The sequence below is a fragment of the Typha latifolia genome, chromosome 13 (assembly GCF_019914945.1).
Source record: "Typha latifolia isolate L0001 chromosome 13, TyphaL0001v2, whole genome shotgun sequence".
NCBI lineage: Eukaryota > Viridiplantae > Streptophyta > Magnoliopsida > Poales > Typhaceae > Typha > Typha latifolia.
This window is the reverse complement of record NC_133098.1, coordinates 4,426,889-4,443,410: the sequence shown is the minus strand read 5'-3', so window position 1 is coordinate 4,443,410 and position 16,522 is coordinate 4,426,889. Positions and strand designations below refer to the sequence as shown.

At 35.8% G+C, this 16,522-nt stretch overlaps 1 protein-coding gene and 1 non-coding gene across 2 annotated transcripts in view; both read right to left on the bottom strand.

Moving 5' to 3' along the window:
• LOC140800039 (callose synthase 5-like) overlaps nucleotides 1–16,522 on the bottom strand; it is a 30,662-nt gene that overhangs the window by 1,649 nt on the left and 12,491 nt on the right. The window contains exons 16-39 of the mRNA XM_073154672.1: nucleotides 13,737–13,789; nucleotides 13,588–13,648; nucleotides 13,424–13,505; nucleotides 13,286–13,335; nucleotides 13,063–13,149; nucleotides 11,858–11,980; nucleotides 11,681–11,773; nucleotides 11,496–11,582; nucleotides 11,252–11,412; nucleotides 8,646–8,769; nucleotides 8,431–8,525; nucleotides 8,208–8,331; nucleotides 7,982–8,133; nucleotides 6,528–6,637; nucleotides 6,297–6,422; nucleotides 6,117–6,185; nucleotides 5,832–6,021; nucleotides 4,114–4,225; nucleotides 3,913–4,032; nucleotides 3,713–3,828; nucleotides 3,538–3,621; nucleotides 1,631–1,743; nucleotides 1,318–1,547; nucleotides 122–919 (exon numbers count right to left, since the gene is read on the bottom strand). Of these exons, the coding sequence (XP_073010773.1) occupies nucleotides 122–919; nucleotides 1,318–1,547; nucleotides 1,631–1,743; nucleotides 3,538–3,621; nucleotides 3,713–3,828; nucleotides 3,913–4,032; nucleotides 4,114–4,225; nucleotides 5,832–6,021; nucleotides 6,117–6,185; nucleotides 6,297–6,422; nucleotides 6,528–6,637; nucleotides 7,982–8,133; nucleotides 8,208–8,331; nucleotides 8,431–8,525; nucleotides 8,646–8,769; nucleotides 11,252–11,412; nucleotides 11,496–11,582; nucleotides 11,681–11,773; nucleotides 11,858–11,980; nucleotides 13,063–13,149; nucleotides 13,286–13,335; nucleotides 13,424–13,505; nucleotides 13,588–13,648; nucleotides 13,737–13,789 (3,360 nt within the window). The remainder of the gene's footprint in view (nucleotides 1–121; nucleotides 920–1,317; nucleotides 1,548–1,630; nucleotides 1,744–3,537; nucleotides 3,622–3,712; nucleotides 3,829–3,912; nucleotides 4,033–4,113; nucleotides 4,226–5,831; nucleotides 6,022–6,116; nucleotides 6,186–6,296; nucleotides 6,423–6,527; nucleotides 6,638–7,981; nucleotides 8,134–8,207; nucleotides 8,332–8,430; nucleotides 8,526–8,645; nucleotides 8,770–11,251; nucleotides 11,413–11,495; nucleotides 11,583–11,680; nucleotides 11,774–11,857; nucleotides 11,981–13,062; nucleotides 13,150–13,285; nucleotides 13,336–13,423; nucleotides 13,506–13,587; nucleotides 13,649–13,736; nucleotides 13,790–16,522) is intronic.
• On the bottom strand, nucleotides 6,107–6,188 carry LOC140800539 (small nucleolar RNA J33). Its single transcript, XR_012111260.1, has one exon. It is a non-coding gene; the product is annotated as a small nucleolar RNA J33 (small nucleolar RNA).

The window sequence follows — 16,522 nt, the reverse complement described above, 5'->3', positions numbered from 1 at the left end:
GCAAACAATACGAGAACACTAGTAAAGGAATGCTATTTCTTCTACTCCTATATAAGTAGATTTGCTTATGACAGCAGAAAACATCTAAAGATTAGAAGACGAGAACATGCTGAAGACTTACAATGATGCTTTTGTTGCCATTGGAAACATTTAGGTGATACACGATGCCATACTGGTAAAGGAAGAAGCGCAGTGAGAGGACGATCTCCCAGAACCTGCCCAAGAACCCTGTGGATAGTAAATGTTCCTGTTCTTCCTCCCACCAAGACTCCCAGCTTTTGTTTGCTGGCACACCAATTCCTCCCCAACTGCTAATCCACTTGGTCCAATCATCCCAGTCGTCCACTATCTTTTGCCATTCAAAACCTGATGGGTTGAAAAGGGATGGTGCAAATAACCAGGTAGCCACCAAGAACCACATTGAAAATGTGACAAATAAATAAGCAGTTGAATCAGTTGCTAGTGAACCGTATATCTGATAACATATGAGCAGTACCATCAATTCCATCCCTTTGACAAAGTGGCTCCGCGAGTACATTCTGTAGTTCTCTGCAAACTTTACATGCCGGACTACAAAACCTCGTCCTGTTGCTCGGTATTTTGCCCCACCATGCAAGACTGTCCTTCCAAAGTAGTGGGACTTTGTTCCAAGAGAGAAAGTAAAGAACACTGAACAAAGCTGAAGCTGCATGATGATGAAATCACCAAGGGCACTTCTGAATCCTCTTTCTAATCCAATCTCCATAAACATAGGCAAGGCCATTAACAGGCCTAACTGGATAATGGACTGAGATGCCATAGCTGACTGAAGAGCAACATTCCCTCTCATCCGTGCTTGCTTCATAATTGCACTCTCCAATCCACTCAAAGATAAGTAAAGTCTTCCATACAAGAATACGTAGACAATTATGACAACCATCTGCATATGTGAAAAAAAGGAACTCAGGAAAAAAACGACAACGTGAAAGACAACAAACATCTATCTAGTAGATAAGGGATGGTAAAGAAATGGAGGTCATAGTTCCTCTGATTATTTACTAATACTGTAACAGCATATCTTGGATATTTAGAAGTAACTGATGAACCTGTACAAATCAACTCAGGAAAAAAACGACAACGTGAAAGACAACAAACATCTATCTAGTAGATAAGGGATGGTAAAGAAATGGAGATCATAGTTCCTCTGATTATTTACTAATACTGTAACAGCATATCTTGGATATTTAGAAGTAACTGATGAACCTGTACATATCAAGTAAGGTTTATTACTAAAATCTATTTTCCGGTTAAGTTCTAAACAAAGGGATGGATCTTTACCATTGAGCTGATATAAAATCCAACAGTAGTAAAGTAGCACGAAAGCATTCTGAAAAAGTCAAAGCGGTGACCCAGACGGTAGATATCTCTGCTAAGTATTTGCTCTCCATTGCCACAGGCCACTTTTGCTTCAAAGAGTGAAATTTGGTTTAGACCAACATCACGGCCTTTGCCCACTTGGATATACTCATGGTGGGTAACATTTCCTCGCCTCAATGTTGAGTTGAAACCTGGAATCAAAGCAACACCCACTTCATAGGCCACATGCACAAATTATTGGACCTAAGAGAAACAATGAAAAAAATGATGTTACCAGCAAATATATCTTCACTTAAATTGATTCCACGAGAAGCCTTGCTAATGCCACCCCTTGTGATGTGAAAAATCCTATCAAATATGTCTGGATGACCATAGTGAAACCGAACCCTGGTCAGATAAGAGGAAACATTAATTTTATCACAAAATGCACTGACCTGATAACTTATAGTTAAAAGAGACATAAGTTTTGCATAAATATTTATAGTGTTAATCTGGTTGAGAATATACATAGAACTTGAGTGTTGCCTTGAGAAAGAGCCTTAAATTATGAAGGCCAAACTCTGAGAGCATATACAATCAAATAAAAAAGATTTGAATATCTGAGAACTGGCTATCAACATCAGCCATTTGTTCAGGCATGCAATACGTTCAATGACATTGGGTAGCGGAGGATCTTCACATAGACCTTAACAGCACAGTACATTGACGTAAGCTCACCATGTAGGAGTCACTCTATCATATATCTTAATACTTATAAAAATGAAAGTAACTGAATGACTTCTTCGCAGATTCATCCCAATCATGGAACAGAGTAAAAAAGAGAATCTCGCACACTAAACTGTAAAATCAAGCTATACAATTCGAGCCCTAGAAGATCATTGTGGAGAACACTTAATAATAGCAAGAAATCTCCTATCGATCTCAAGAGGAATGCACTTACTTTCTACAGGAAACCTTCAGAACGAACAACCTCTGTTATAAAGGCATTAAGGAATAGTGTGTTATTGCGACTTGCGGTATCTTGACACTTCCAAGCTAACATTATCCAATCATGTTACAGTTATAAGTTTCGAGACAAGATAGTCTGTAATTGTTCGTATATCAATTTTGACCAAATTTAAATGAATTTGACATATTAATTTTGCATTTTTTTTTAAGTTTGGAGGAAATCTAATTAACTATAAATCAACTAATATAGAGTTTATCTAACATATTCCATACCTATTTTGACCCAATTTGAATGAATTTAACATACAAATCTCAAAATTTTTTAATTTGGCAGAACTTTTGGGGGATCAAATTTTCCCTTTAATTCCTACATTATAAAGAGTACTTTTCATAGATCTATTACTAAGATGTTAGATCTATATAGAAAAATCTTTTCAAATGATAGATCTAGCAAAATTGAGCTGGATCTATCATTTATATACCCAAATGATATACTAAGTGTAGAAAAGAAACTTGTGTCAACCGATTCGGATCGGCACACCCCGGCATGGGGTTGTGCCATTGGTATAACCTGTGCCGAGTGCCAATACTTCTTCTGCATGGGCCGTGTCGACAGACATGACCATCTTTGCGTGAATGTTCCAAGCATCGACTGCCAATGTGGACATGCTGATATGCATGGCTCAATAGTTAACCCATTGTCAGCACTCCTTTTTGCCAAACCAATTCCCCTATGCTGGCCTTGTTCAACCCTGTGCAGAACCAACATGAAGTATTTGACAAGAGGGTGTGCCAACTAACGCTCCTCAGAATGCTTGCACTAATGATTCACACACAAGAATCATGCTGCTATATGTTAATCCTTGATTCTAAGTAAGCCACAACATAATATAATGTGTAGTTCTAGGAGACTCTTCTAGCAGAATCATACACGACATGCCAATGTAACAGGACACACTTTGATAGACAATATTACAGATTTACAGGTATAATACAAGGAATGCAATGTTTGCACTAATGACTCACACACAAGAATCATGGCGCTATATGTTAATCCTTGATTCTAAGTAAGCCACAACCATAATGTGTAGTTCTAGGAGACTCTTCTAGCAGAATCCATACACGACACGTCGACATAACAGGACACACTTTGATAGACAATATTACAGGTATAATACAATGAATGCAAAATAATCTTAAGGTAGCCAATCACCAAGAGAGAGACAAACTTACTTCAGTGGTCTTGCAAGGACTCTCTGTCCAATTGTCACAAAGCTGGTTTCCTGGTTTGACATAAACCACGCCAGAGATGATACACTATGATCAAAGATTGTCAATACATTTGGTGGCAATTTCATCTTACTGATGAGTCAAAATGAAGTTGTTTAATGTCAATGAATAACAATACCTTCCTGTGAATATGTGCTCACGCACACCAAGGATACTAGGCTGACGCAGCCCATGATCTTGATTAAATTCTTCCAGGAGGTTACGCATTTTTAGAGCCTCTTCCAGATAATTGTCCTAAAGAATTCCTCATCATCATATGAGGTAAAAGCTACAAGATATAAGACAAATCAAGTGATCGCATAGCTTCTCAGGAACTACCTGATTCATATCAATTGTCTGGAGTGCCTCGCCGCGTGTGAAAATTATGGCATGGTTTTGGTTTTCAGGTTTTCCTTCACCTATTTTTACTGGTCCTGGCAATTTTATGCGGTAGATTTCCTTTCACAGAATAAGAGAAGAAATAAATTGAATGGAGTTTAGTTTTTAAACTAGATGGGATGAATTGTGAATTATGCTTACCTGATCACGATTATCAACAGCTTTCACTAGCACAGAATAATACACCTTCTGTACCTTGTCACCATCTCTTTCTTCAACTTCATCAATATATGCTACACGGAGGGAAGGATAACTGTATGAATGAAGAAAATATCAATCTCTAATAATAAATGTACAGTGTGGTAGCAGAAAAAATTATGCAGAACCAAAGTTTCATGTGAAACGCAAGGGAATCTTAGATGTACTAAAGCAATCTCATGTAGTGTCAATCATTCTCGATAAGTAAGATGGAAATCAAACGGAGGAAAGGAATAGTTGTATAAATAAAGAAAATATCAATCTCTAGTAATAAAGGTACAGTGTGGTAGAAGAAAACAATATGCAAAACAAAAGTTCCAAGTGAAACACAAGGGAATTTTAGGTGTAATATAGTAATCTCATGTATTATTAATCATTCTCAATGAATAACATGGAAATCAAATGGCAAACAGCATTAGTGATACAATATATATATATATTCTATTATTCTTGTTAAGTAATTGGTACTTTGTAAAATACTTGTGCTTGGGACAAGGAAGATAAGTCGTAATCTTGATTTATGCGTATGATAAATTTGGCTCATAATACTAAATGTACGTTATGCAATCTTTAGAGAAGGTCCAGCACTATTCTGCAATACTTGGCAAAACTTGCAGTCTTGTGCAATTTTTTGCTCAGCTAGCTACGTGCTTTATCAATGATGCCTTCTTCTCTGATATCTGTAGGTTACTAACTTACTACCTAATAGGCACATTACAAAAGAACTGATAACCTAATTTAAATTACTTAGCAGAAGTGGTCTTGATAATTTTTTCCTAGGAGTGCTTGTAATATAGTAAAAAGTATTGTTGGTGCCTAAATGGTATCATACTATCATCTTTGCTTCATGATCTTGTCTACTTCTGTTTAAGAATGATTTTGGCCAAAGACCAATCCAAAGTTAGCTATAATCTCAAGGCTTTGGTAAATTTCATTAGTTCACGTCGAAAGAGCACAGAATGAAATTCCATAAAATCAACAGGAACTGTCAGGAAAATTTACATAAATACTGTTTAATGTCTATAAGATGTTTTCTAGTAAGATCTCCGAAGGTTTGAATTGATTTATAGCTGCAATTATCAACTCTGGTTGATAATCATCCTAAATGGTTCATCTCACTTTCTCTGGTGAAACCTTGAAATTATCATAATGGGAACGATTGTGTTGCACAACAAGAAAGAGAATATAGTCTCATAGAGTTGGATAAATTCTCTGTACTGATCTCTTTTCCTTTTCCCTAATTGATGATCATTTTTTCCTTTTTCATTTTATATATGCTTAAAAAATAAAAAGTGTCGTATTTTAAGTTTTAACACACACATATCTAAAATTTTATGTTTGGTATGGGACAGAGATCAACTTTAACATTTGGAACCCTTTTCAAAATGAAAAATATGATACTTCCACCTACAGATTATTTAATGTGAGATACACTTCTTTTTTATAGATAAGTATCCGGCATCATTGGTAGTCATCAGAATGTCAAAGTCCATGCAGTTGGTATGAAACCATGAGGTAGCAAAAACTATACTATAGCAAGTTTTACTGAAGGGAACATGTCTTCATCACTTTGAAGCATTAGATCATCGAGTTGACTTTAATAGTGAGGAAAAATTTCAAGGTCAAGTATAAAATTGAATCAATTGATGGACCAAACTTACTTAACCATCAAGTTCAGAATGTCTGTTGCACGCCGATCTCCCGATTGTTTTTGATTGCCATAAATTTGGCAAGTGGCAACATATGTGAATTTCATGTCTGCTATGGCCTCAAGTTGAATAGACAGAGATCTTTGGCTCTTTTTTTCTTCCTCTACACTATCTGTAACAGCTTTATATCCTTCTAATATTTCTGCAGGCAAGTAGGAAAGTGAATTATCACTCCTAACATTAGAAGAAAATTTATGAAAGAGAACTGCTAGATGTGGGCAAGAAAACAAATAGTACCACTTTCAGAAGCCATGTCAAGAAAAGCCTGCAGCTTCAAAGCTCTTCGGTAGTACATCATGCCCCTAACTGTTGACACAGAAAGATGAGCGACAATGAAAGTTATTGTTATCTATAAAGCACAGCCTACATTATACAATGCACACTACCCGCATAAAAAACCTTGAGTAAAACAAGTACCTGTTCTACAGAGTGTTTGTCCACGAAGAGAGGCCCAGTGACGAAGTTGTAAGACATTCTCCTCATTCTCCCAAACTTCACTCTCTCTTTTACAGTTAATTCTCTCCATGAAGTTGTTCCACTCATCTATTACAAAAAATTGATTATGATAACCCCACAACTGAAGTTACTGATGGACATGCTATTTTGTACTACCCCATGCAGAAGGGGGGAAAGGATGTAGCTTCAAACCTGGAAAGATCTTTTGAAGGTAAAATATGATTGATACACCATCTTCATTCTCCAGATCAAGATCATTTCTCGAATAGACAGTCTCCTCACTATAGTAAGGGGTCATGACACTGCAAAGGTAATACAGAATATTAATGACTTCTTAAAAATGTTCACTGGAATAATTTACTCTTCTTGATCAAAGTATATCATAAACAATGAAAGAAATACCCAATGCAATTTCTGATACTTGGCAGTTCGTGCAGTAATGAAAGTTTCATGCTCAACTCAATAGTAGTATTCTAGTATGGATAGTATAGAAAATAATCTGAAACAAAATTATTGTGCTAAAGAGATCTTATTGTTGCACAAAGGCACACCGCCACACCATGTTATGATGTATACTAGTATATAATGATCTATTATAATAGGAGACTGCACCACCATACATCAATTTATGAACCAAACATTTCATACAGTACTAGTAAAAGGAAATCAATCAAAAAGGCTCAAAATTTGGACCAATAAAATGACATATTAGATACATTGCCATCACTCACTTCGAATCAAGGATGGTTGTGCCGGTCGACACGTTCCCGTGGCGATGGTGACACGGCATTTGGCACAGGTACACCCTTGTGCCAAGCAGTATCGATCGACGTGGGTGGATGTTGCTCGGCACAACTGCATGCCGAGCCATACTGATCTGGCATGACTGTGTGCCGATGTAGAGCTATTTTTTTTCAGACATGCAAGGGCATGCGAAGGACACACCGGTTGTGGCATGACATGGCACATGCCTCTAGCACGGCCATCGTTGTTTCAAATTATGACATTCTAACAAAAGACTATAGATGCATATGATACACAAGTTTTTACTTAACTAAATAAGAAGGTGACTTAATACATGTCACAAAAACAGCTGCCAAAGAACAATCTATAAGATTTCTATCCTTCAAGATATATTATTTGATGTGGTCCATAACTATGGTCAGACTCAATTCGTTTTGGACTCTAGATATAATGATATCTATCCTTCATACCTTTCTGTACACTCTATTTATAACGTATAAAAATCCACTTGCTCTGAAAAAGAGTTGAAAGAATGAGATGCAAGTTAATTGATTTTATTGGGTGGCTAGCCATGTTAGGTGAAATCACAAACAATAACTTCTCTAATGATCTTTATCAAATGAATAAAAAATTAAATTGAAAGTGAAAGCTAGGAAAAGGAAGACTAGCCTTCTTCTATTTTGCTTTGCTTTTCGAGGCTTTTCTTACAACTTCACTTCCTCCCCTATGTCTCTACTTCTCTCTTGAAAAGTAAATGTAGAGAAACTGCATATTTTTAATTTTTATCCTTTTACATGTTTTCTAGGATACACATGTATCCTTCAAGATCTTCTACAAAAGTAATGCCACAGTTTGTTTCCTTTCAAAAGTGCATGCCTAATTGGGAAGAATATAGTGCTAACCTGAATGACAGCATCTTGCGAACACGAGGTGCACTTGGCATGTTCATGAATAGAGAATTTGTGAAAAATGCTATCCTTCGCCGAGCTTCAAGGTTTGTGGGGACATCTATTGCAGATTCTTTCACCGTCAATAGGAGGTATAAACGCTTAATCTGTAATATTTTATCATTAGTTGTTCTCTTAAAAATGCAAAAACAAGATATTTATTTATTTAGGTGGTACGCACCTGTTCTTCCCATTGTGCCGTGATTACAGGAGGAAACAATATTGCAGCCTTTGAACCAGTACCAGCAAAAAGTTGTCTTCGAGGGACTGAATCTTTATTACCATGACCAAGCTCAGCCAACTCTCTGAGAACATTACTAGAATTAAAATCTACCTATCAAAATAAATAATTTCCTCAGAAAATCTTTTGTTTCTTTCACATGTCCAAAGTCACAATTCCCTACCGGATCTCATTAACCATCATATCTCGAGTAACCACCTCTAGCATGTCTTGCAGCAATAATACTACAGTGTCACGCTTAGAGCTATCAGCTTCTTTCTGTTAGTGAAAGAAAATCATAGTTAGGGATCCTTGTTAGTTGTTATATACAGTCAAAAATTTGAAATCATATACAACCAAATCAGAATATGCAATTATTTATCATTTAATTTGACTTACCAGGATAGACACAAGAATCACAAACTTATTGCATAATATTGGCAAGGCACTCATTCTAAAATTGGCAAGAAATGTGTTCTTTGCTGTGTTAGTTTCAATTTCTTTGATGATGATGCCGATAATCCTGTCGCAGGAAAGTAAGCCAAGAAGCATTTCAGAATATCATAGTCATTAAATCATCTTCAAGTGTAAGAGGTATCTGATAAAGTAGGTGAAGAATTGAAATAGGGGTATATAGCTAAGGTACAGTAGAGATTTGAATAATGAGCAAGGTGCAATTATATACAATACTTGTCTGATGCTAATGAAACTTTATCAGAAACATGACCTAAGTAAGATATACTTTTAGATAAAATATTTCCTGTTTGCGTAATATTTTGATCTATTAGAACAAGTCCTAACGTCATCCAAGAAAATTGCCCTTTTAGCCTAACTGATATATGGCAATCACTTAATATGCTGAACCACTAGTTCAACCATTCTACGCTAGTTGGCGATGTTTTCAATAATCTCCACTTCTCTTTTATGCAGAGTAACAAGAATTCTGTGGGACTTCTTGTCTATCAGAGTCGAGTCCATTTCTATCCCACTAACATATTTTCTAAAATCACATTTCAGATACTAGGGATTAGAGGAGTATACTACTTTTGTCTAAAACCTATAGATTCAGAACTTATTCATTATACTTCTTATTGCTCAACACAATCTTAGATTCGTTAATTCCGATATGTTATCATGAAATAACATAAAGTCATAAACAAAGAAGCTCATATTGAATGGTTCTGTAATTCTGTTAATAAGCAATTCATTAAGTGAGGACTTAATAATAAAACCTGGGAACAACCCCACTGTTTACAATATTCACTTGTTTCTCTTCGATTAACACACTAGGAGTAGCTCCCTCATCTATATTTTGAGTAAATCTATTTATTTACTATGCACTCCTTTCTTCTCTATATACAGTACTGCATGATTACTATTATATTTTTCAACAACCCAAATCCTGAATGAAGGAGAAGGGTCCTGTTAGGAAGCTTGATCACAAACATAAACTTTGTCAAGGAAACTGTGAAAACAATTCCTTATGAAAAAAAAACAAACAAACAAACACTAGCTCTTTTTCATTTGGACTTTATCCAGTTCTCTCCCACCCTTTCTTAATTCTTACTGACTCTCTTGTTTGATTTCATGATGATCCTCTATATATCTCTTATGTTAATCAAAAGTGTTATTCTTTCACTCAACTGCCATCATTTGAGCCTTTTAATTTTTTTTCAAATAGAATAAAGAACCTAAATCTCATACCTTCAAGTCCTCAACCTTCATAACAAGAATAAGGATATTATGTAGCTTTTCCAAATTTTATTTCCTTTAAAGCATGCTCAGCTTAGTCAAATTCTTCTAATGTATTAACAGTCTATATCACTCCTGACCTATTTATTTCTAGTTTAAGATTTGTCGTCATTTTTGCAGAGAGAAGTATGAAAATAGCTCCTTAACATATCATTAATATCATTTCTTTCATTGAAACATTTTTGTTCTCAATTATTTGCTTTTACATTCGTCAAGTCTCTACTAATTCTTCCCCTGACTTTAGTGAGTTTATAGTACCATTTTGTCAATCTTTGGTACTAATTTCGAAATAGATCATATGCCCCAAATGTATCTTTGTCAACTTTCTTAACTTCTCTTATAGCCACTTTATATTATGCAGGCTTCATTTTTACATTCTTGCTAACTTTTACATAATTGTCCTTGTTAATTTTAATTGACTTTTGATCACACTACTTCATTAACTGTACTTCGAAACTAGTTTGCAACTTGTAAATACAGCAAGAATCTCTTCCCACTATCCTTTAAATATAGTAAGCAAAAGTCGTTTAACTATGATTTGGCCCACTCTTAAGGTAATCAAATGTTCGTCCCTCTTATAAAATGAAGTATATTTAGTTGAGATAATGCAAGGCATAGCAAAATCCATAAACATAATCCTTCTCTTTCATTCTTGTATCAATTTCAGAAACATCTATGGAGCACGTACTCTAATATTCTCAAATTTCTTTTACTATATGGCCAATCAAAACGGTTCCTATGTAGATTTTATTTTCTCCATAATTAGGTTTTATATTTTTCTTTCATCTTGCAAAATTTTCTCGATAGATTCTCCCTACCTCAGGTGCATGTGTCAATGACATTATGTATATTTCCCACTAAAAAGTTCTATTGCTACTATTCCATCTTATTTTAGTCACTATACAGTCTACACTATTATCTATCAGCAACTTGCATTCAATTGTACATATCTTATTCTTCCTTTTCAGTGTAACAAAATTAAAGCATTTTAACTTCTCTAGATTTTTCTCCTACCTATTTTGTTTCTCATAGCAGAATATGATTCTACTCCTAATCATGTACCTAACAGCTTACATAAAATCAATAGCATATGATAAACAACAACGTAAGTATTCTATCCTAGCCTAAATTCTTCAAAAATTCATTTACGATGTCAAAACCATTATTAGTATTAGTAGTTTAGTACCATGGCACTTGTCATACCAAACTTCTTCTGTGGATAGAGTATAGATAATAGTGAGCAATTAATATACCTTCTTTCATTTTCTCCAACCACCAGAACATCAAGGACAAGTTTTAAAGACTCGTAGCATTCTAGAACAGCACATTTCATGTACTCATCAGAACATATACGCCTCCAAAGGTCAGAATCCTTTGATCGGAACTGAGTAGCCATATCCAAGGCAATGGGTATCTGAAGAAACGGGAATGCAGATTCAGAAGATAAGAAAAGAAAATATACAAAGAAGCATAAGAAGAATGTTACAATAATAAGACCTTGCTAGCAAGCAAAAAGGGTGGCCATTGCATCAATTTCAGGCTAGGATATGAATAGTAAGGAACCAGCAACAGATCCATCTCCCTGAATTACAGAATGTTTATCAGCATGATTGCTAATAACAACTAAAAAGTTGAAAAAGAATGACAGACTATCTTCCTAAAAGAGTTGTAAGTCCTTTCCTATCACTTATCAGGTCCTCTTCTCGGAAGCTACAAATCACTTCATTCCACAGTTGAGCAAACTTTGCAGCTTCAGTTCTCTTGTTTGGAGTAACCTGTATTACAATTATGGTAATCTGTTAGAAACTTGACAAATGCACATTTACTTTCCAGGATATGTCAAAATATCTTTTAACAACCTCAGCAAAATGCTTTGAGAGAGAAAAGCCCCTCTTCCGAGAGTTTTCAGATGGAACCAAACATGCGCTAAAGGCTCCAGGTAAAGAATAAAATCGTGACCTCAGCATGCCCAACGTTCGTATCTACCAAAAAAAATGTATGAATTCAGAAGATAAGAAACACTAGGAGTGACATAAAACTACGTAGCCATGACATAGGTAAAAGTTAGAGAAGATAAAATGCAGTAGCATGTACTGTTGAGTGTTGACAATATGGATTCAAATTCATGTTGAACAATCCAGTGAAAATGAATCTACCAGGCGAGTCAATATCCAAATCAAGCATAATCAGAGATGAATTCCCTATCTTTTCTGATTAGATTCTCATTATCTCATCATAGAAGAAAACCAGAAGCTCCTTAAAAAGTCCATATGTAGAACCAAACAACATTCACATTCATACTGCACACAAAGATGTAAATGACATTCAACTTGTCTTCTATAGGTTTTAACAGTATGTTTCTATGATCGTCTATTCTCTTCATTTAAACCAGGTAAATGTAGGTCTGTAGCAAATCCCAAATATGTAACAACATCAATTGATATCTTGGGATATGACAGTTGTCAAATACTCAAATATGATATGTGATAATATTCATCAAGTTCTTCAAGTTCCCGTACTTTTCACATAATTTGACAATATGCTCACTAAGCTCTTCAGTTTCCAATATTTTCATACCAACTTGTCAGAGTCAGGAGACATCCACTCCGGTTATGTTTCAATTGTTCCCAAACTAATTATTACCCAGAATCTACAAAGGACATTTATTATTTCTTTTGTGATATTCAGTTTCACTGCACTAGAAGTTTAGGTCATCAAAAAGAGAAACTACTGAAAAATAACTCTAGCTGCGAACTATGGGACTTCAAAGAGATGGGTTATTAAAAGAACAGCAAGCAACTAGTCTATGCAGTTGAACAAGAATGACGTTATAAGTACAAGAAGAAACAAGTTAACATGAACACTGACACTGACACAGAAAGAGAGGTATACATACACACATATATATTAAATGTGATTCCAGTCTCTTCTTTATAATGGCAATGAAAAGAAACTCAATCTTCTTCTAGATGCAACACTTGATGAAAAGAGAAAAGCATACAACAAAGACTAATTTGTTAGAACAACAAATGATTTATGTTTCCTTTTGTCTTCTTTTTTTCACCTCTCCAAGTCGCCCAAATGCTCCAAGAACACCACCATATATTGTAGAAAATATTGCATACCATATTTGTGTATCCATAAAATAGACCTGTGAAGAATTCAGATAACTGTTATTAGTTATTACTATAACTTTTGAGGTCAAAGCATCAATCTGACAACAAAGGAAAAATAAAAGACAGTTAACTGATTCAAAAATAAAGAGAAAATATAGTAGCTACACATACCAAGATGACAGGTGCCCAGAGTGACACAACAGCAACAAAATTGTATGGGGCTGCATATAGATAAATGTTAATAGCTCGGAAAGTTGTGGCTCTATCAATCCATGAATATCCATGAATATCATGAAAAGTAATTATTACCATTAGGAAAGAATTCATGCCAGGCATAATGAATATTATGAACATTCATTATGTCCTTTGTTGGCTTCATAAGAGGTTTTATCTGCAACAGAGCAAGATAAATAAGAAAAGGATGACATGATTGTAACTGTTTACTTAGACTAAACTCAAAAGAAAATGTTTACCTGGACATAATAGCTAAATGCAAATTTGGAACACAACAGCAACACCCAAAACAGTGTATATCTACGAACCAAAAGGACAAGATGAAAGTGGGCAATTCGCTCAACCAAAAAGAACAAATACAAGATGAAATAATGATAAAGTAACTTACTTTAAAAGGGCGAATTGGCTCTCATGCATACCGCGTCCAACATAAATTCGTGTCTGCAAGTAGTAAGTTAGATCACTTACTATAAGCTTATGAATGAGAAATGAAAATCAGGACATCATAATAATATTATTATGTAAGAAGATCTAATAAGACATGGAATTGGACCACATAGCATGGATTAAAAAATAAATGGCATTTACACAAATCAAAATGTTATTACAGGACTGAAATACCCAAGAAGGATATAGATAACCAGAAGATTTTTCTGCACAATCTATGGAAAATACACATATACTTGGATCATGCCTCAATTAAATATTTCAATCATTTATAAATTGAAATTATCTTCTTTGCTCTTGATATTAGTAACTAATAATTTGTTATAAATGTTAGCTTTGTTGACGAATAATATGAGGTGCTTTGTATATACTGTCCTAAACCAGGAGAAAAAGAATCCTGATGTTAGGATGTCGGATCACTGAGATCACTGAGATAGGCCAACATTGAGTATTGACGAAACATTGGATATTCCATCATCTAGGTCAAAGTTGGGAAGAGAGGTCCATGAAGTTTATATGGATACTAGGACCGACGAAGTTGGTAGCATGAGCAAGAAAAAGACTTCATAAAAGGTCTGCTGCAAATATCAAGCCACCAAGGCCGTGCAAAATATGGTTAATCTAGACTAACAGGACTTAGGTTTTCATATTGTGATGGCAAAACTTGTGTAACTAAGTGGAGAAGGGTGAAACAAGATTCCAACATGTGAGAAGCATTATAATGTATTGACTTGCCTGGAAACAGTCAAAAGCAACCTATTTAATTTGGAAGCTATTAGAGTTATATTTATTCATTTATTTATGTACTTGGTGACTTTGTATGCTAAGGTTCTCTCTTATTCATCAAGCAATACATTTTCGTTATCATCTCCTCTCTTGCTCTCTTTTACCTCAAATCATCATCATCTTTTTGAGAACACTCGTGCTTTTCTCTTTAAGGCTTCTATCCCTCACTCTTATTTGGTCTAAGCCCTTCTTACTACTCTCCATCTCATCAATCAAACTCTTTCATCTGTCATCACTCATGTCACCCCTTACAAGCATCTTCACAATACCTCACCATCTTTTTATTATCTTCATGTCTTCGGGTGCACTTGTTTTGTTCTTCTTCCCACAAGTGAATGTAATAAGTTGTCTTCTTGCACAACTAAGTAACTTTTCTTGGGATATAATCCCGAGCATAAAGGCTATCATTATTATAACACGTTTGCTTATCATCTTAGGATACCCTACCATGTCACCTTTTTAAAAGAGATACCCTTCTTTACCTCCAATGACTTGGCTCGCTCAGACTTATCCTTTCTAAATCTCTCTACCCCTATTCCATTTCCAATCCTCTCAAATGTCACTGGCCCAGCCTCACCATCTACCTCCTACATGTTTGACATTCCTCTACCTATAGGTACTCCTTTACTATTAATTCTCTCTCTCTTGGAACCGCTCTATCGTTGAGTCTCCATCCCTTTCAGAGGAGTTTCCCCCTTCCATGATAACCCTACTATACTTCTATACTCGCAGGTTGTGTCTCCCTCCTGCATTGAACCTTTATGTTCAAGTAGTACCCCTCCACTCGCTCCATCTTCTACTGCGACGATTTCTACGCTTGCTCCTCGCTATCTAGAGTGCAAGTATCACCCTTCGAACTAGTGTGATATTTTGATGTCTTTCGCTACATATTCTACTCAGTTTTAACCTTCTTTGCAACCATCCAAACCACCCCTCAGCCTAGGTCCTATTATGAGGCCATTTAAGTTTCAGAGTGGCAGTAGGATATGGCAAATGAGCTTCATACCCTATAGCAAATGCATATTTGGGATGCTTTCCCTCTTGTCCGCTCGACATCTTGCCTGTCAGCTGCAAATGAATCTTCAAGGTCTAGTATCAATCTAATGAATCCATTGTCAGGTATAAGGCTAGTCTAGTTGCACAGAGCTTTACTCAAGAATATGGGATAGACTATAAAGAGACATTTGCTCCTGTTGCCCGGATGACTTCTATCTGTACTCTTCTTATTATTGCTTCCAATCACCAGTGGCCCCTACATCAGATGGACATGAAGAATGTGTTTTTTCATGGTCTTCTTGACGAGATGTATACATGGATTGTCCACTGGTTTCCACATTCCTTCAGGACATATCTGTCGATTGTGACGAGCCATACATGGGCTCAAGCAGGCTACTTATGCATGATTTGATCAATTTTGCAATGTTCTCACAAACTATGATTTTCAAGAGAGGCCCCAAATAAGCCATCCATGTTTTGTCTTCTACTCAAGGTCAGGTCATTTCTCTTTTATATGTTGATGATATAGTTATCACTGGAAATGACAGCCAACATTTGTTCTCTTTAGCAACATCTTTGGCATCAATTTAAAATGAAGGACCTCAATCCTCTTTGGTATATTCTGGCCTTCTGGGTATCGAAATTGCTTAGTACTCTCATAGTTTTCTGCTACCTTAGCAAAAGTATATTACAGATCGTGCCACCCAAGGATGGCCGTACCGGTCGACACGCCCCGTGCCGACTGGCACTTGCCGTGCCAGTAGAGGCACGACACTTGGCACGGGGTGTGCCAGTGGCACACCCCCCGTGCCGATCGGCACGCGTGCCGTGCCAATCCGTGTCGGTCATGTGCCAATGTAGACATTTTTTTTTAAATTCTTTCTATTTTTATTAATCTTTATCAAATCAACTTTACTTATTTTCTTAACAAATATGATATGACAT